Source organism: Pungitius pungitius, chromosome 12, assembly GCF_949316345.1.
Source record: "Pungitius pungitius chromosome 12, fPunPun2.1, whole genome shotgun sequence".
Lineage (NCBI taxonomy): Eukaryota > Metazoa > Chordata > Actinopteri > Perciformes > Gasterosteidae > Pungitius > Pungitius pungitius.
The window spans coordinates 4,290,243-4,304,909 of record NC_084911.1 but is presented as its reverse complement, the minus strand read 5'-3'; the positions used below and the strand labels follow the sequence as shown (position 1 = coordinate 4,304,909).

Below are 14,667 nucleotides of genomic sequence, written 5' to 3'. Positions count from 1 at the left end.
TTATAGTACACATGTTTCATGAACGAAAATGATACAATTAATGTGCCTAAATGCAAAACATTTTGTTGCCACTGTTACATGCATCAGTGTTTTTGCATGAATTGTTCTGCTGTATCTTCATTCTGGTGCAACTTACCAAGTAATATTTTAACTTTCATACAATATGAAGATGGACTCTTCACGTTCTTACAATATCAGTCAGTCAAGCAGTGGTAATGAGATACACTTTTATTGCAAAATTAATAAAAAGTTTCAAGGAAACAGTGATCCCAGCAGATCTCCAGCTTCCACCTCCTTGTGCTGCCCTGATGGTCCAGAGAGCAAGAAGAACACGATGAAACTGTTCCATCTCTGTACCAAACATGAACTGCAGCAGGCCAACAAACAACATGATACACAAACATACTGGTAATGTTTCTACTAGTCAAACCCTGCATGTGATGGATGCACTTTCACATTGTTCATAAAATGATTTATTTAATATCTTTCCGTTTGTCATGTGACTTCATGGTGTTTCACAGATCTTTGTGTCTGCAGTTTGCATGTAAGCCACATGTTGCCTTGTTGTACGCTGATATGCAAATACATGCACAGGAAGATGGGTCTCTAGTTTTGAGGAAGTTTATTTGTAGCTCTGTAGTTTCACTACAACAGGTGTGGGGTCCCTGAGGTGGACAATGAGGGGGGGGGGGACTCTCTAAAGATGATATGTTTAGAAATGACAGGAAACTGATGGAAACTCACAGTTTAACTTGTTAACTGTTGAGGTTCTCTTGTATGTTGGTATGTTTCTGTCCAAATTATATTAAATATTATATCTGTTGAATTAAATGAAAGCAAATTGTTCAACATAATGACAAACAAGGAAACTTAAAATTGTATCAGTTACAAACATCGTACAAAATAACTAGTGCAATTGTATATTTATGAGGCAATGTATGAAACTTTAAACAATATTTAAGTCTACAAGAAAATTATTGTACAACATGTTTATTCCTAATGCAAGAACAGAAGCCAATGCAGGGGAATCTATTCATCTAAATGACTAACAATTACAATTGTATCTTTTATTTGACCATCATTTAATCTAGCACTCATTTACATGTTTTTAAAACCAGAAATACTACTTATAAATGTAGAAGTGCAGTCCATGCTATGCATCAATCTCATCTCATGGCCTCTTCATCTGAAAAACAAACAAAAGAAATATTTATTATATTGATTTTTACATATCCTTAAACAGTGATGAAGATGGATCGTTACTTTAATCCAGATATTTACACAGATGGAGAATTGACAGCTGATCTCTTTTTCTTCACAACAGAATCGCTTTGGCCATGAACCTTTCTGCAGGTCCAGTCTGTTCTGTAACCATTAGAATAACCGTACTTCAACATGCCGTCTGTGTCGTGTGTTGCAGCATTTAAAACACACAAAGCAGCACGTTGTCTGAGCCTGGAGAGGTTCTTCACTCTGCTGCTGCTGGATGTGGATCAGCCACATGTGCTGATTCCACATGGAAAAATACGTTCTGTTCAAAGTGATGCAATTCTACACCACGACCCTTAAAGTCACAGGTTTGTTGTTACCAGATGGATCAATTCACCCCTCAGACAGAATCATTTGATGTCCATTAGCAGATCAGATATTGCTGATAAGCATTTACATAAGTAATGTGTATTCATTTTTGTCTCTTTAGTCACATTTTATTAAGACTTATTGATGCCATCATTTTTTGGGATCATTCTAATAACTTTCACAGTAAAACATTGGCCACATTCAGTGAATCTATGAATCCTGTATCGTCTCTTATACTTTCTTAAGTTCTCAGTGCAGCTGAAACACAGAGAAAGTCTGCATGTTTACCTTGACCAGGCTGAACACCATGCTGTAAATGAGAGAGGATATGAAGAGGAATATGAAGGAGGAGGTGGTGGACCACAGGCTGCTGTACTCATCTTCATCAATGGCATCATCTGTGCAGCTCATAGCGACACGCAGTTTTAAAGCTGGAATAGAATTTAAGAAGAGGAGGGTATGGGTGGGTTAGATGTGTGTGTCTGTGTGTGTGTGTGAACAAAGGTAACACACAGATGCCCATTCCTCACTTGAATAGTGCTCATAAACTTAAATCAAGCATTGTTCACTCTCAACATGTGTTACGTTGATCTATGTGAACAGTGGAAGAGGGAAGTATACGAGGTATCAGCTAAAAACTCCTCGTACAACATGTGTTTCAGAATATTGAAGTCATGCGTGAACATATAACAACGTTGTTTCCATGCAACATTTATTTGAAACAGTCAGCACATTTATCAAGCTCTTGGACGATGTGACAAAGACAGATTCAAACACAATACGATGACAAACCAAAGTGAATTGACAAACTGGCTGTTACTTTTACAATCACAAAGACGGGTTCCATGACAGAGAGGACACAGACATGACAGCACATTAGCACAAGGGGACACATTTAAGGCTCAATCTACACATCCTTACATTCATTTGATCTAATCACGGACTGAGACACCACTCTGATCTTTTCACCACCAGGTGTCCACACGTTGCAGGTGAACTGGACGTGGTTGTTCCACTTATCCAAGGAGGTGGTGTAAAGACTCGTAGCTGAGAAGCCGTGTTTGGTCTTCATAGGGGGGAAGTCGATGCCATCGTTATAGACGCTGACATCAGATCTACTTTCTTCTAACCAGGTGATGTAGAAATCCTGCTGTTTCTTGCTAGAGACCAGACACAACATAGTGACCTCAGTAGCATTCATCACGTCTTCCATTGGGAGGAGGTGGATTGTTACTTTTGGGGAATCATCTGAAAGAGAAACTCTCCTTAGTGAACAGGTTCAGATTCAAGCTTTGCGTTTGCTAAACTTAGATCATATTTTGTGTGCATAAACTGTCTTTCTCCCCAGACTTACAGATTACTAATCATTCTCCATCACTTAGTAACGTACCTCGTTGGTAGATCAGATCTTTAGAAATTTGTGTTTTTTGGTTCTTAGCAGAACAGGTCACTTTGTTCATTTTCTTCCATTCCGCTTGGTTTTGAGTCAAAGTGCTGATTTTGATGCCTGTGGAGTCTGTTGTTTCAATGAAGTTCTCAGTCTCATTTCCATTAATTTGCCAAGTGAATTTCGTTTCATTCATGGCGTTCTGGTCCAGTCCTTCAATCCTGCACTCAAACTTTGCCAGGTTTTGGTTGAAAATGTCTTTGGGATTTGTTGGTTTCAGTGTCATTGTGATATTTCTAATCATAGAACAAGAGGCCTCTAATTGTGTGGAAGAAAAAGCAGAAACATCCATCAGTCTACAGATCAGTCTGTAATAATTAATTTAAAATGTGAATATAAAATTGGTCAAATTGGGTTACACATGAGTAGCAGTAATAAATAAAGAACTTTATCTAACTGTAACACATTTGTACTGTTAGACATGCAGAACGGCAGCCATGACAGTAAAAAAAAACTTTACATACTTTTTCCCAGTGTCAAACTTCTTGGGCCTCCTTCGTGCGTCACAGAACATTGAAAAGAGTGCCTTGAATCCCAGTCAGACTTTGGTACTTTAAGCAAACTGACTCCTGTATATTTGTTGTTGTTCAGAGTTGAAGGATAGCGATCAGCAGTCAGAGCGTCCCCACAGGCATCGGTCCACTGGAAAGTAAGACTTTTTGGGAAGAAGTTGTGTGCAAGACACCCGAGGGTTATATTATCACCGTCAGGTTCACACTTCACCAAAGGGAACAGAGTTGGAGATGCAGTCGTTTCTGTGAAAGTGAAATAATTATACACAGATCAGTTACTTTTCTGAGAGTCGATCAATAAAATATTACATATCATTGTATGATGAAGCTTAAGACTTTAATAAATAACACTTTCGCACTCTTGCATACCTTCATATAGGAATAATGAATAATGGAATAATGTAAGAATATTCTGGATCTGAGTTCATTCAATGGAACTTGTATGAATTACGGCCATGTTCTCATAAATACTTTCTCAATTAAAAGATTTTCACTTGCTTTGGTTTGATACCAAAAGGATGGAAGTCATTTAATACCCAAACATTATCTTCAGATTAACTTTATACACGAGGGAAAAAAGTGTGTTTGCTGTTTAAAGATAAAATTTAGTAAATAATCAGAGACATAACAAAATGTGTAAAATCATGTAATATGTAACTACAGAGCTTATAGTAGAAATTTCTCAAATTCTATATATTTCTAAATTAATGTATCCTTGATGTCCAATTTATTTATTCAATACGAACTTCTTTCTGTATAATACTGAAAAGCCTTCGGTAATTGTTATAATGAATATAACGTAACTGTGTTAACAAAATTATGAGTTTATCTGTAAATAATCCATTATTTTCATTATTGTTGTTGATGGATTTGAGCGTTTACGTAATATTGTGAATACAATGATGCAAATGTTCATCATTCACAATTACAATCCATCTGAATATATTCTAGATCAGCTCAAACCTTCACCTGCATTTAGAGTTATTGCCAAAGAATAACTTTTTTAAAGACTTTCTAAGAACAGCTGTGTTAGAAACATCTGCCTGCTTGGTTTTCTGTTTTTTATTTATGTAAACCCAAATAAGACCATGATTTAAACTTCTCTACCACTAAAGATCAATAAATACCAAATATATAAAGGTTTTAGTAAAATACAATGCTTAAATGTGACTTACCTGACGATACTGTGACTTCAGTCCCTTGTCCCCAGTAGTCAAAGTAATCACAGTGATGCATCTCCTGTCACTGGCTCAACAAAAACCTGTCGTACCAGAAAAATACCTTCAAAACTTAATTAGGTGACTGAAACACACAAAAAACTTGCTCAAAATAATGAAATGATTGTATCTTTTGAGTTTTTCTTTTTTTGCTGATTCTCAATCAGTTGTGAAAGTTGATTTACTGGATGATGACATTTACCTCTGTGACTTTAATCTACCTATAAAATAACTTTTAATGACTAATATCCATCTAAAAGTGATTAACACAGTACTTACTTCTCATTCCAGTTGAAAAACAGTCCGTCCTGTTGGTTTATCACAATGAGAATGGGAGAGTTTAAAGTTTCTGCTCTTAGGTTTTTGTATGGATGAATATCGCAGTGCCTCCCATACCCCACACTGTGATAAACACTAATACAAAAACCTCACCCACAGCTTCCTGCACTGGAAACGTATTGTCAGCAGTGGGTAAGACTAGAAACAAACTTATATTCTAATCAATAAAACGGTTGAAGGATGTAAGATTCCTAAATTATATGTTACTTATATTTTACGTTATTGTATTTATTACATTATGCATATTTATTTGTAAATTTAAATGTCATTTTCAGTTTAATTTAACACAGCAGTTGTTTATAGGTTGTAACACATTTGATTTCCTATGTTTATTTTTATCCGTTTGTCAAGCTACTGTTATGTGGTGGGTCAAGAAATACTTTTATCATTATTGTATTATTGTTCATTTTCATTTTCAAACCCTCACATTTCATCTCTTCTTTTTTTCTTTTCCAATTAAATTCCTTCTAACTTTTTTACCTCTCACAACTTTAGGATTTTAAGGTAGTTGCAGTAAAACTTAAATAAGTAATTTTATATTCAAACAATGACAGTATTTTCTCTTTGAAAACATTAGTTCGAAATATAACAACAGTTTAAAAACATTGAAAGCATAACGTGGGAAGTTTAGACGTTTAGATGTTTATTTCTCATGAAAAACATCTGTATTGGAAGGGTGATAATTATTGCTGTATGTATTGTTCTTTATTAAAGTTTAAGAATACATTTTAAAGAAAAGTACACACAGAAAAAGGCTGGAATGCAGTTCGTAGTTCTGACAGTTTCTAAAAAGTTTCCGGTGTGTCCCAGAGGTGCAGAGAGGAAGATGATATGTTTAGAATCACCAGGAAACTGAAGAAACGCTTGTTGGTTTGTAACAACGACACATTCAGAAGCCTTTCTGTTCAACACAAGCACACAATCATTTCCACATGGCTGAGTGACGTCTTTATCCAAATATGATGTAACCTACAGTATCACATCAAAATAGAAGCAAACATAGTAAACAAAATCATATTATATGAAATAGCAACATTTATTATTCTCATACAGCAAAATTAAACAAACACATTTTTAATATTTCACATTTTAATACGTGAAATTTTGTCATTAACAATGACTACAAGCTTATTTTTCAAAATGTGACATTTTGTCATTTAAAATCACTAAAAGCTTGAATGTATGTTATAACTTGTGATTGACATTAAAATTGTATTGTAATATTATCAAATGAGTTTAAAAGTCATGTAAAAATAATATTAAAGTAAAACACATACAGTAATATCAACTTTAAAGCAAATTCAAGATAATATCAAGTGAATGCAAACATGTTTTAACAGAACAGATGATACCAAAAAAAGAATTTGCTGTCAGTCAAAGTGTCAATAAAGAAAGTGATGGATGTTTTAACCACTGCGTTAATGTTTGGTTTGATCAACACAAACCACAATTGACGTGTCTGACTGTGTGTCAGACGTGTGATTCAACCGCACATAGTTTCACTCTCACTTTAATGATGCTGCTGTCTGCAGAGGCTCCTCATGCTGCAGTTCATGGTCATATGCTTTATTTGGACTGTTTTATAATTGTGGTAGAAGATCAGTTATAAAGTCTCTTATGAATAAAAGTTGTATTTTCCATAGAATTTCACACCTTCTCCTCCATCCACACAGCTTTGGTCCACAGAGACAGATGGGATCAAAGAGGAGACAGTTCCCACACAGCTGGAGACTTGGAACTTCATCACAGTTAAAGCCATGATTTAGACATTAATCTAATAAAACATTATGGCATCATTATAATTCACCATTACTAAATTGAAAATGAATTAGCATAGAATTTAAGTGAACAGGAGACAAATATTCAGCAGGGTTTTTGTTTTTAATCAAGAGCAAAGATGACATGAGGTTTCAGTGTTCAGTGGGTTTTGGACGTCAAATTAAATGGTGCTGACCCTCTCTATGTCACGGTTTGGGTAAACTTCCTGTTTTATTTTGTAGTTTCATGCCTCCTGTGTCCCTGTGTTAACTTCACTTCCTGCCTTGTCCTGTCATCCCCTGTGATTGTCTGCAGTGTCCATGATTGTTTCCACCTGTGTCCAATCACCTGCACCTCCCCTGTGTATTCAAGCCCTGTGTGTCTTGTGCCCCTGGTGGCGTCATTGCATGTATGCAGCCTGCAGCCTGTGTGTGTTCTGCATGTTCTGCATGGATGTTTGTTCCTGGTCTTCGTCTGCGTTTTGTTCCTGTTGGCCTTTGTGATTTTGTAGTTTCAGAGTTTGATTATTAAAAGTACCTTTTTGTTTGCAAGTCAGTGTTTGGGTCCTCCCGCCTGCCTCTGCCTTCCCCGTTCCTGACACTCTACTTGCACACAACTTGCAGAAAGGACAAAAACGTAAGGAGTGAAAACATATTTGTTACCTTAATTACTTTTCAGTGAGATAGTACGTTTGCTGAATATGATTAAAATTAACTTTGAATGAACTTCTAGTTTATCTAGTCCATCCTTCCAGTGTCTCCCCCTGGTTCCAACAATCAACACTAGGGGGTATTTTATAAATCCTTAGTATCAGCGACTGACACAGTGAGATGGGTGAAGTGTTTGTACAGTTGTGTGGCTTCCTGCATCACTGTGGCCTCCGAGCACAATAATAAACAGCAGAGTCTTCAGTCGTCAGACTGTTCATCTGCAGAGACACCTGGTCCACGGCGTTGTCTCTGGAAATGGTGAAACGATTCAGGACAGACGTGGAATAATATTTATTTTGTCCACTGGGAGCAGAAATGTGGGCGATCCACTCCAGTCCTTTTCCTTCAGCTTGTCTGATCCAGCTGATAGGAGCATCACCATCTGATATTCCTGCATAGGTACAGGTCAGTTTATGGGATTCTCCTGGGAGCTTCAGCGCTGGTTCAGACTCACTCAGAGTCTGACTGGAAACGCCTGCAGAGAAATCATTAATCAGCACAGAAAGAATCACACAAACTTCAACTGGTTTCCAACTCTATGAAGTGACAGAATGAGTGAAAAGCTTCACCTGCCCAGCAGATAGTTAGAAGCAGCAGTCCTGTCCTGCAGTGCCTCATGTTTAACTGTGTGTGTCCTCTGCTCTCTTTCCTCCTCTTGTAGGTAGAAGACATCAGAGTTTTGCATTGACTCCTCCTCACAGGGAGCAGAGAACTAGAACAAGCTTGGCTTTCACTTTATTGTTGGCTGAAGAAGAGAAAAGTCAGGAGTTGTTCCTCTAGTTTTTCCGACATTTTAATTTCTCTTACATTAAAGGAAATGTGTGAAACATTCAGGGATTATTGGTCAGAAATGAATTATAATTTGCAACACTATGTTTCAATCAGTTAATAATGATGTGAAACTACCTACATGTTTCATAGCAGCTGAGAACGGAAACATTAACATGACTCTAATGAGAGCATTTTGTTTTTTACATTTAATAGAGGTAGTAAACACTCAGTATTAAACAGCAGCTCTAAATTATTAAATATCAGAAGTGCTTCATTTTATTGGTGATTTTTAATGTTTGTTTATTATCAGGCTACAGCAACAATCTCTGCTGCTCTCTGTGTACACACACACACACACACACACACACAGACAGTGGAGACGTCGAGGTGAACCAGCTGAAGTACAGATTGATTTAGTTGATCAGCGCATTGCTTGTTACTGTTATTTACTGCAATAGAATATTAAGTCAAAACTATTAAAAAAAGTCTTTTCAACATGGATGAACATGTTTTACATTTGAAACCCACTTGTTGCATTTCAACAAAATTATTTCATAAACCTTCCTGCTGGCCAAAGCAGTCAGTAAAGTAGAAGAGGAAAGATTATCTGATGCCTGTCTTATCGTTTATAAAAAATATATATATAAAAAAATAAAATGTACTTAATCTTGACATTTAAGATGTATAAATAACAGAATATAGAGGCTTCGATAAAAATAGAAACAATACTGAACAAACAAACAATGTTTGTTTTGAATTAATTTGTTTATTCTCCATGTGCTTTTAAAAGCATTCATTATAACATGGGATTGATAAAAGTAGCTCCATAGTAATACAAACATAAATATACCATTATCCTACCAACCAGAGAGCCACTTGGAATCTTATTTTCATATAATTAATCATTTACGTCATTTAGAATTAATTAATGCGTTTACAAGTGAAAGAACACTTTAAATAACTGTGAGTGATGCAACATCATGAAGATATTAAATATCTTAAAGTACTGTTGCAGTTGGTGAGAAAACCCAAATCTCCTCAAGTCAACGTTGCTGTTTGTTGTCTGTGGATGTTTTTGTTCAGCTGCTCCACTGTCTTCAGTCACTGTGTCTCGAGCACAGAAGTAAACAGCTGAGTCTTCTGCTTTCAGGCTCGTGACCTCCAGGTACTGAGTGCTCTTGGGCACATCTTCAGTCATGATGAAGCGGCTTTGAAAGGAGCTGCTAAAAGTAGGAGAGTTGTTCCCTGCGTTCATCCACCCAATCCACTCCAGAGCGTTTCCTGGCCTCTGTCGTATCCAGTGAATATAGTAGCTTGTCATGTCATAACCTGATATGATACATGACATCTTCACTTTCTCTCCAGGTTTTTTCACCTCGGAGGGAGACTGTTCATGTTTGATCTCACTCCAAACTCCTGTAAGAAAAGACATTGTAATCAGCACACCTCACAGGTAGATAAGTGAGTGTCTCCACATGTTAAAGCAGAAACTGTTCTCACCATTAATAGCAACTATGAAGAATAAACTCAAGAAAATCATATTTTCCATTATGTATTAACACTTGTTAACACTTCATCCACTGCGTTCTGCTCTGGATGTTTTCAAGATATATTAGTAGCCCAGTTGCTGCGTCATCAATGACATGAGAGCTGCATACGGCATTGTTTTAAGGAAGGAACAATTTGCATGAACCTCCCTCAACAGGTTTCAAAAGACAAAATGGAAAGCAGGTGAAATCAAATAAGTACACAACAGCAAAGAAGGGTGATGTTAAAGCTCCAAATTAATGACAACTATTGATAATGTAAAAATATTTGTGCTACAGGAAAAGTACAAACATATTATTCTAATTGTATTATATTGAGCTGATAATTACTTTGTATATACTATAGTTTAAATGGGAATCAGTATCTTTAATGTCTTAGTTTTTGGTTTTGAATTCTTAAAAAACTGCTTCATAACATATTTATTTAAATGTGTTTGACAGTGTGTGGGTGAGTCACATGGTTGCTGGTACTTGTGCAGGTCTGTTGGTGGTTTGTATCTCTGAGGGATAACGCATACAGCAACACACAGCTGTGTCCTCAGTTTGATGATTCTGTCCTTTTAAAGTCACTGTTGGAGGAAGAAGTGTCTCTGCTGTAGATGAACTTATTCTTCAGAGCATCATTTTGATAAAGGCCACATAAATATAGCACAGGTCAGACATTTACAAAACCAACAAAAAAGATTTAACTCAACTTAATAGCAGTAACTGTTAGGATCCCTGGGGTCAAAGACATGTTTCACTGTGGTCACTGTGTTGTGTTGTGCGACAGGTTTCCCCCGGTGTGTTTATTGTGTCATGTGATTGTTGGAGGAAGAAGTGTCTCTGCTGTAGATGAACTTATTCTACAGAAATATATAATAGTAATACAACTCAGTGTAGGCAACAAAAGTGTTATGATCTTTTTCCTGAGGATACATATAGAATACATTATTAGTTATTGTAAAATGTAGTTATTTAAACTGCTGTAACAGTGAGCTGGTGTTGAATCATTGGTGGTCTGAGGACTCCTCCTCTGGTGGCTTTGTGTAACAAGTGTTCAGGCACTGAGAGGTTTTTGTTCAGTTGTACTGATGGTTTGTGTTACTGTGGGTATCTTGCACAGTAATACACAGCCGTGTCTTCAGGCTGCACATTCTGTCCGTTTAGAGTCACTGTTTTACTGGAAGCATCCAAGTTCATACTAAACTTGCTCTTCAGTGAATCTTTGTAGTATGAGGTGTATCCAACACGTTCACTGCCAATCCATTCCAGTCCTTTCCCTGCAGGTTGTCTGATCCATGCTGTCCGGTAGCTGCTAAGATCATAAGACACCTGACAGGTGATGGTCAGACGTTGACCGGGCTGCACAGTCACAGAGGCCGGCTGCGTCAACTGCTCACACTTCACACCTGTTAAAAAAGATTTTTCTTTAACATCAAGTTATACAAGTAGAAGGAATGACTTTGATGAATCAAGAGGAACTTACATCCAGCTGCCAACAGCAGCAGCAGAGCTATTGAGAACATGGTGATGTTGAACCTGACGAGCTGTGAACTCAACAGACTGATGTGATGTTTTTATAGCTGAGCAACAAGGAAGGTCCCTGAGTTTGCATGGGATCACACATATGAAACTTCCACGTTGGTCTAACTGGAGCCAGTTGGACAGTCTCTCCAATCTGTTCATTATATCTGCACAGTGAAAACGTGCTTTGAACTCACCTCTGAGCACAAAGAAAACACACTTAGCTGCATTTATAGAACTTAAACACATGTCAACTTTTGCTATCAATAAGAAACTCTCAATTAATTCATAATTGCTAACAAAGAAAATGTGTTGCTTGTTTGGCATGTTTTCTGATTATTAAACAAAATTTTCATATGAAATCAACTGTTTTTGAGCCGGTGCCTTTCACCATTCATGATTGACTCTAAAGTACTGAGTCCAGATTATTTAATCTTTATACATTTTTTTGCATTAGCCAGGACACATAAACACCATGATTGTAACGGTTCTGGGGCAGCGGAGTGACTCAAGAGCAGAGAGAAACCTGGGAGACGAGGTGAGGTAGTGGGCAGGTGAACGTAGGTGTGAATAAGAAATCAGGAGGAACACGAGGACATAAACAGAAAAGACAGGAGGGGTTAGAGACAAAATGACAACTGCAACAAATCCCATCAAAGGTTAGAGAGATGTAGCTACATTTTCCTTCTAATAAAACAACTTCATTGCAAACAATTAATGTTCTCTACACAAACATATGGTTTGGAACTCTTCAGCAGTTAAAACACAGCAGAAAGAATTTATTAATAGTTTTAGAACTTTATCGAAATAGAAAAATCTCTCCATATGAAGGAACAAGCTTTGAAATAGTTCAAGGTTCAAGTGTCAGTCAAAGATGAGAACAGTGGAATTCATTTTAGTAACAGAGAGAGAAACTTGACACAACTTTTTCACTCCCAAAAGTCTTTCTTTATATTCCACATAATGTAATGTTGTGTCGTTATTGTGTCTCAGTTTGTAGAAAATCAAAGTATTTGTTGAAGTTTAGAAACCATTTATCAATGCAGCCTGTGATGTAAGCTGCTAGCACTCGATGTGTCAACTCTTTGCATTTGACCCTTTTTATAAGAAGAACAACAAGTGACACAAACTCACATCCAGCTGCCAACAGCTGCAGCAGAGCTCTTGAGAACAAGGTGCACATTGAAACAGAAAAGACATGATCTTCTGATGCATTGAGTCTTATGGGATGTTCCAATAATACAATTTCAAAAGATTTCAAAAGATTTGGATTGTTATCGTTCTGGAGTTTACACAAATGAAGTGAGAGCGAGATAATCTGACTTCATCTAAATGAATATTTGAATTTCATTTTCTGCAGCTGTTTTTGAGACTTTAATGTTTCGGTATTTAAATATCAGTCATTTGAAGCCACAGACATGCAGAGAAACATGGAGCCTCAAGAAGAAATGAGCTATTTAGGAAGTGAAACCTGAGACATGCAAAAATAACCGATGGCAGTGGTAAGAGGAAACACATCTGCTGGCATGTCATGTCCAAGAAGTGGTGCCACTCAGGTTGTCTCGTGTCTACGTTGTCTTGTGACTTCCTGTTTTATTTTGAAAATCGACCCTCCTCTCGTTTCAGGCAACTTGCTCCTTCCCCCTGTGTGCCGGTCCGATTGTCTGCCCCTGGTTGTTTCCACCTGTGTCCTTACCCTGTGTGTGTATTGTCTGCGTCTCCCTTTGTCCTGGGCCAGTTGGTCTTGTCCCACGTTACAGAGAACCCGTGTGGACCAATGTCCTTTGACAAGTGTTGCTTTGTTCTTTGTACCTTGTTCAGGTTGCTTTCTGTTGGCTCCTTTTTCAGCCTAGTGTTTATTTTCTAAATCCTTTTGGTTCTTAGATGTAGTTTAGGGTTTGTTCCTCTGCTGAGAGGGATTTTCATTTGTTGTCTTTTGTAAATAAACGTTGATTTTGAACCTCGTCTCAGGAGTCGTTCATTTGGGTTCAGGGACATTGTTCAGTCGTGAAATTAACAAAATATTTTGTATTTATTAGTTTGTCATAGCTTAGAATAGTTAATAAAGTAAGGGAGAATGAATGTTATATTATAAAAAAAAATGTTTATATATAATGTATATATAATATGTACATAATGTTATATTTAGAATGTTTATCCTTTAAATACACCCTGACATTTTGGTAATAAAATAATAATCACTATCTTTATTATATCTGTGGTTCAGGACAAGTGACACAGAGACGTCTGAATGTTCTCAGTGGACGAGGTGAATAGAGGAAGTAGTTTTTGAACAGCTCTCTCATCATTGTCTCTCACTGTGTCTCTAGCACAGTAATACACAGCCGTGTCCTCAGTCTTCAGACTGTTCATCTGTAGATACAGTTTACTGCTGGAATCATCTCTGGAGATGGTGAATCTACCCTCAACTGATGGAGAGTAATAGATGGTAGTTGTGTAAATGACAGCGATCCACTCCAGTCCTTTTCCAGGAGCCTGTCTGATCCAGTTCATCCCGTAGCTGCTGAATGTGAATCCAGATGTTGTACAAGTCAACTTGTGTGATTCATCAGGCCTTTTAATCACTGCTTCGGATTGTGTCAGAGTCTGACCATCAACACCTGTCGAGAGAAGAAGATCTGCATGTCATGTGATACGTTAACAGCAAGTGGAAACGTGTGGAATCAAGATCAGAGAAATTCTTCACCTGAGCAGAAGACAGTTAAAAGCAGCAGTCCTGTCCTAAAGTCCTTCATGGTTAACTGTGTGTCCACTGTCCTCTGTCCTCCTCTCTGCAGCCACATAAGTAGAGGAGAAAGACATCGGAGTTTTGCATTGACTCCTCCTCTTTGATTCAACAGTGTCCTCTGTTTCTCCTGACTAACCATGTTTCTTTTCTCTTTTAATAATCATCTAGCTGTATCCTGGCTTTTTCATTTGTTTACCCCCCCTGAGATGAAAGGAGCTGTGAACCAATATGTTCATATGAGAGGGTTTTGCAAAATAATATTATACTATTTATACATCTATTGCTTATTACTTCTGTTAGTTATTACATTCTTTTTCATTTTTAAACTCGAGCCACTTGACTCTTTATAACGTCTCGTCTCAGAAGGGGCGAAGGTAACAGTTTAGTTCCTTGTTCTGAGGTTCAGAACTCCACAGTTCCACAAAATGAAAAATTAAATATAGAAAGAGAAGAGATGAGTTAGAAACACCAAACTAAAACAAACATAACAGCTGAGGTGCGTTTGACCCTTTGTTTTGCAAATGGAGCCGTGG

General features: G+C 37.2%; 1 protein-coding gene and 2 gene segments (V, D, J or C); all 3 read right to left on the bottom strand.

Annotated features, from left to right (window-relative positions):
* Positions 1 to 965: 965 nt before the first annotated feature.
* Positions 966 to 14,152, bottom strand: LOC119219978 (immunoglobulin gamma-1 heavy chain-like). Its single transcript, XM_062565936.1, has 8 exons — positions 14,093 to 14,152; positions 13,705 to 14,006; positions 4,713 to 4,776; positions 3,490 to 3,780; positions 2,969 to 3,283; positions 2,500 to 2,826; positions 1,867 to 2,009; positions 966 to 1,186 (listed from the first exon to the last, which is right to left on the bottom strand). The coding sequence occupies exons 1-8, from the start codon at positions 14,139 to 14,141 to the stop codon at positions 1,172 to 1,174; spliced, it is 1,506 nt and encodes a 501-aa protein (XP_062421920.1). The 5' UTR covers positions 14,142 to 14,152; the 3' UTR covers positions 966 to 1,171.
* Positions 7,105 to 8,256, bottom strand: LOC134132945 (Ig heavy chain V region 914-like). The segment is given in 2 exon segments: positions 7,105 to 8,036; positions 8,131 to 8,256. Coding segments are annotated over 2 exon segments (420 nt in total).
* LOC134132950 (Ig heavy chain V region XIG14-like) lies at positions 10,850 to 11,626 on the bottom strand. The segment is given in 2 exon segments: positions 10,850 to 11,270; positions 11,348 to 11,626. Coding segments are annotated over 2 exon segments (348 nt in total).
* Positions 14,153 to 14,667: the final 515 nt, after the last annotated feature.

What these genes read in the sequence shown, in the direction of transcription:
- LOC119219978 (XM_062565936.1), bottom strand. Translation starts at nt 14,141, where the DNA reads ATGAAGGACTTTAGGACAGGACTGCTGCTTTTAACTGTCTTCTGCTCA. An exon ending in AGATCTGATCTACCAACGAG is followed by an intron (nt 2,827 to 2,968) that starts GTACGTTACTAA and finishes TTTCTCTTTCAG; the next exon opens with ATGATTCCCCAAAAGTAACA. An exon ending in CGTGATTAGATCAAATGAAT is followed by an intron (nt 2,010 to 2,499) that starts GTAAGGATGTGT and finishes ATTCTATTCCAG; the next exon opens with CTTTAAAACTGCGTGTCGCT.